We start from the raw sequence: 5,639 nt of genomic DNA, 5'->3' as shown, positions 1-5,639 counted from the left end.
GTAATATTATCTATGGTATGTACTGTGTTTATAGTCACCTCTTCTTTTTTGGGTAAACAAAATTTAGCTTGATGGAAGCTTTCTTCAGCAAAGAGAATAAGATCACCTGCAATAGAGGATTGAGACAAAAAAAGGCCTAGATCTAAAAGCTCGAACTGGTTTCCAGTGCACGACTTCCTTCTGTTATGACATGATTAAACTCCATATAGTTATCATGATTCATCACATAGCTTTTATAAGGCCTCAGAATACTGTTATAGAACTACAATGCAAAGAATGGTAGGAAAATGGTCAGACTTAATTCTTAGCAATCGTTGAATAAAAGCTTCAGGAAATGTACGTCCATCTCCCTTCACCGTTACCAGTACCTCTATCTAGTATCTACTCTTTCTCGCTTATTATTCCAAGTGAAATCAGGAGCTTGGTATCGGGACACAACCATTTTAACAGCAGCAAGAACTAGTATAGACAGTAGTAAGGATCAAAGCATCTCAACTCCATTCACCTTCGTAGTAATGATAGAATGGATATTGCTGTCAACAAGATTACTCCGGCCTCCGCCTCCACCACGTACTGCATTGGGAAAACCTAGATTTCTAAGCAGATCCTTGACTTTATAAAATTAGGCACAAGGTTCACAGACAAAGAATATCCATTCTAAAAGCATGGATCAGATCCAAGATTCCAAGGTCCACACATTGTGAACTCTGGAGAAGGGAAGCATATATTCCACATTGGGAGGCACCTACCAAAAGCAGCTGGGACATTTGAAGCATCACTAGACGCACCCATACAGCAAACATTCACAATATACTGTCCGCTAAAGCTTACATGCCTTCCTCAGGGAGACACATACCAAAAGCAGCTGGGACACTTGAAGCATCACTAGATGCACCCAAACAGCAAAGACTCTCAATATGCTTTCCTCTAAAGATACTTCACTTCCCTCTACTACCCCTGGAAATCTACTAGTTGCATCCTTCATCTGGATGTGGTCTCATTCTTCAATAAGGGAGGATCATTATCAATTTTGCTTTTATTTCACCATTATGGTCAGTGTCATGAGGCTTGGGAACTTTCTCTAGTACATTACTACCTTTCTTTCTCCAGCTAATAAAGTCTCCACTGTAACATCACCATTATTTACCCCCAGTAGTAGTATCCTTACCCAACTCACCTATTAACCCATATGAATACTTACAACACTCGGCAGCCAAAACAAATCATATAGATTCCCTCATAAATATACACCATACACTTCACCGTAGATCGAATGCTCAAGGACTTTAAAATAGGTGAGAATGCTTATCAAATCTCTCAAGGTAAGTGTGATCCCAGCAATCCAGCATGTTTTTAGCTCAAAAGGTCCATGACAAACTAGATTAGACTAGAGATGCGCTGTGATTATTGAAGCCAGGGGATAACCAAATTCTAATACTTCCAAATTTATGCTTGAAGGTTGAAGTAAAGTGGAAACTGAAATGGACTTGGCAACTGATTCAATTCCACTTAATGATCACGGTAAAACACCTCCATATAGTCCTGAGGTTTGAACCTGACTATAAGGTTATATTTCAATAAAGGTGTAGTTGAAAATAAAAATTATTATCTGACTTTATATCTCTTGGAAAAGTTATATGAATATATGTCTTTAATGGTGGAACATTAAAAGATAATCTCAAGCAGGAGTATGGAAATACCAAAGCTTTCATGCCAAGAAGCTACAAAAAATGCACACTTGATGACCTAGATACATTTTGGCTTCAACAACAGTGTCAATGTTGTGCATTATCAAAATACTTTTATTTCATAAAGATAAAATATTCACTACACCTTCATACTTCAACTAGCATCGCATGTTACTTTGCTAAAGGGAAAGAAATAAAAAATTACCATCGCATGTCTCCTCCTAATATGAAAGGATGGCCTATAAATATTAATTTTTGTACTTGAATGTCAACTTTGAAATAAATTCCAAACCCCAAAATCATAACAATATGTATCCAGTTTTTGTTTAGTGTAGTAGCTTCTGTAAAAGAATGATATTCTCAGATATCACAAGAATTTTGCTTATATGTAAATATGTTACTGTAACCCATATACCCAAATGTTTAACCAAAGACAAAAGAGAACATTCCAAAAATGTGGAGCTTCTTGGATTGTGTTAGTGTTTGTTTTACATGTGACTAGCTACTGTAACTACAGATTAAGGCTGCACATTAAAATTCTAGTACCATTTGCAAGTTACATAGTAAAAACATCCTAGTTGTTCCATAACCTACTTCAAAGATCAACATTGCTTTACTTTCAACAGCAATTCTGTGAAAACTAAATAATTAACCAGATAACATAAAATCACCTCCTCACGATACCAACCTTATGTGACAAAGAGTTACTGATTTCTGAAAATACTGATAATTCCATCCGCCAAAGATTTCACAGCACCCCATAGAGTTGTTGTTTTCGGAGGTTCGGCATCAGCAGCTGGCCTACCAGGGAGGTCCCTGCACAATGAATTCAGCTTACATAGAAGCAAAAAATGATTCAAGCAAAGTATGTCACATCATGTTTATTACATGTGCTTTAACTTAAAGCTAAGCATATCAGATAGAGTTAGGGCTTCAGCTGTCCATAATTCTACTACAAATAGCTTCACCATAAGCAGAAAATGAGAGAAATAAGTAAATCAATAATGTGACAAGACTAGGTTCATTGGTTTCCAACTTTGGATGGTCATTAACATTCATAGTGAGTAGTAAATAATATACCAAGCCACCAAGGTGAGATGTCTATTACTTATCCTGCTCTTTTTTCCCTGACAACTAAAGGAAAGAAAGATAAGCAAATAACACTAACATATCTTGATCTCAAGTTAACCGCATATATTCTGGATAAACTAGAAAAATACCCAAACTTATATCTCTATATTACATTGTCCACGGCCAAAGCGGCAAGCTCAAAAGCAAAAAGTAAATAAAAAAATGTGATCCCAGCTAGTGGTATCAATAAAGTTTGTTCATCGAGAAACAAAAATTGGAAATATTAATTAATTACAGAAATAATATATAAAATAAAAACAGTTGTATTGTTTACTTGAAATCAAGACCAGGACTGAGCACGGACATGGTGTTTTAGCAGGTGCTTGAGAACATTAATTGCACGTGAATGACCAGCGTGCTCTGTTCAGAAAACTATTTCAGGCATGATGTGTGACCGGATGTTACATGAAACAGTTGTATTGTTTACATGAAATCATGACCAGGACAGAGCACGGATATGGTGCTTTAGCAGGTGTTTGAGAACATTAATTGCACGTGAATGACTAGGAAAGCACATGTGTTCATTCTGGGAACCAATAAGATCCATGAACTCTACTAATGTGTATACAAGTTAGAGTTCACCTTGGCTAACCAAAAGAAAAGTAAAGAACAGTAAGCTAAAGGGGAAGACTAAGCAGACTTCTCAGCTTTGTTTTTAGACTAATAAGAGTGCTAGATATATGGTCAAATAAGTTGAGATAGGTGAAGTTTGGAGTAGTATTCCAAATAATTAAGCGACCAATTTCATACTCATCAGATGTTAATCTTGTCCACATCCATATTTAGAAAATGTCAGCTTTTCGTGGTGCAAGCACCACATTTTTATGTGTATAATACGTGCTTTTGCTATTGTAACAAATTGACAGTGAATGTCTATGGCAACACATTGTCACTAAATATAAAGCCAATTTTAATCTTGTTCAGAATGATAATTATGAGATTGTGAACTTTAGCATACAATAAGAACTTACTTGGATACTTTATCTGCCTCTGGTGGTACATGTTTTTCTGCAGTAATGGAATCCAGTAGATCAGCCTTAGGGATCTCTTCATGTTGCTTCTTTTTACACTCTTCAAGATCCGGTTTAGTAACATCCTCCATATACTCAGAACTTAGAGAGGCTGTATTATTGTCCCCTATTTGTAGATGCTTTACTTTAGAGACATCATCATGTAGATCAGCCTGAGCTTCCTCTGGTTTATCATGAGATTTGTCACGTGAATGAGAAATAACCTCAAATCCTCCTTGTAAAATCTCATGTCCTGGAGCCATAGAGACAGATTGATTGTTTGTATGTTCCTCCATATCATTGCCAACTATATCAGGGTCTATATATGAAGATTCCGCAGCATTCACTTTCCCAATATTACTTTGTGTGACATCCAGATCAGAGCCTCTCCCCTGCAGGGAAAATACAACTTAAGTAACTATAAGAAGTTATTAAGGTGTGCACTCTAACGCAAAGTCCCAGGAGCATAATAAATAATAAACCAGCACAAAATTTGAGGTTATTATAGATATGAGGACCGGAAATTGGAGAATGAGGCGTTCAAACATGCTAGAAGAGACCCCTTGCAAAAGCCAAATGCCAGAAGATTTAACTCAATTCAAAATGCTAGAAGTATCAACTATCAAGTCATGAATTCACAGGTTTGAAGAACTCATGTGGATAGGGTGCACTGTGTCTCATAAAATATATGTTGATAAAATATGGCTATCATCTCGTGTTTATACATCTCATCAACTTTGACGTTAACTTCAGTCTGTTCAAAGTTGCCATCAATAGTGGAGTGGAACCTATGTCAATAACTTTTTAGTTTTTGCAATCAGAACTCTACACAAATTAGAAGAATGAAAGACGCCTAGCTAGGAGATTCAAATGTTCCTCAAGAGAAATGTTACTGGTACGATTCAGGCTTGCAAATTGCATATCATTCCACACCAAAACACAGTTTTATAGTACTAATAAACAGTGATCTATGATTAATACTTACAGGAGTGACAACCTCTTCAGACAAGATCTCAACTGAGGAGGACGTCATGGACTCTTCCTTAGCTTCGAAACTCCCATCACTGACAACGCCAAGATCCACGTCATCTTCCACCTCAGAAACAGTTTGAGCACTGACACCAACAACATCAGTCAAAGACTCACTTCCTCTAGTTCCCTCTCGTCCCAACGAATGCTCAACCCCACCACTAGAAGGCGACATCTTAGCTGCGTACTGTAGCTCCTGGAGGATCCCCCGAATTCTATAGTAACAGCCACCCACTTGTTTCTTAGTATACTTAATCCCAGGGAATTTCCCCGCATTCATTGCCTTGTACCTGCAAACAACGATCATCTCTAGTTATTTTATTCAAACACCTTACGAAACTCCAAATTCTACAACCTACACTCTCTAAACAACAAAAATCCAATGCACAAAAACCAGAAAACAACTAATTCACCGAAACCCAGTAAGCAATGCATTACAAAAAGAGTTAATATATACACTCACTCATTGACAACCGTTTCCACAACAGCATGGAGCTCCTTCTTGCTACGCCTCCTTCCACGGACCTTGTTACCATCTGGGTTTGGTTCCTCGGCGGCAGCGGCAGCATTACTAGCATAGGGCCTTCTTCCACGCAGCCCACTTGGCAGTACTGCAAAAAAACCAACAAAGAAAATGTGATCTTAAATCACCACAGATGAACACTAGAATTTTCAAGGTAGAAGATTTACCGGACTTGGGGAGGTGATTGAAGGTGAGGGCTCTTCGTAGCATGCTCTGTAGACTCATTCAGTCGATCATTTGCGGTGTCGTAGATTTTTA

General features: G+C 37.6%; 1 protein-coding gene across 1 annotated transcript; it reads right to left on the bottom strand.

Annotated features, from left to right (window-relative positions):
* Nucleotides 1-2,099: 2,099 nt before the first annotated feature.
* LOC101299586 lies at nt 2,100-5,639 on the bottom strand. Its single transcript, XM_004300006.1, has 5 exons — nt 5,549-5,639; nt 5,322-5,469; nt 4,815-5,148; nt 3,791-4,221; nt 2,100-2,504 (listed from the first exon to the last, which is right to left on the bottom strand). Exons 1-5 carry the CDS (start codon nt 5,604-5,606, stop codon nt 2,393-2,395), a joined length of 1,083 nt encoding a protein of 360 aa, XP_004300054.1. The 5' UTR covers nt 5,607-5,639; the 3' UTR covers nt 2,100-2,392.

The sequence above is a fragment of the Fragaria vesca genome, linkage group LG5 (assembly GCF_000184155.1).
Source record: "Fragaria vesca subsp. vesca linkage group LG5, FraVesHawaii_1.0, whole genome shotgun sequence".
Classification (NCBI taxonomy): domain Eukaryota; kingdom Viridiplantae; phylum Streptophyta; class Magnoliopsida; order Rosales; family Rosaceae; genus Fragaria; species Fragaria vesca.
The sequence above is the reverse complement of the archived record's forward strand: the minus strand, read 5'-3'. Positions and strand labels throughout refer to the sequence as shown.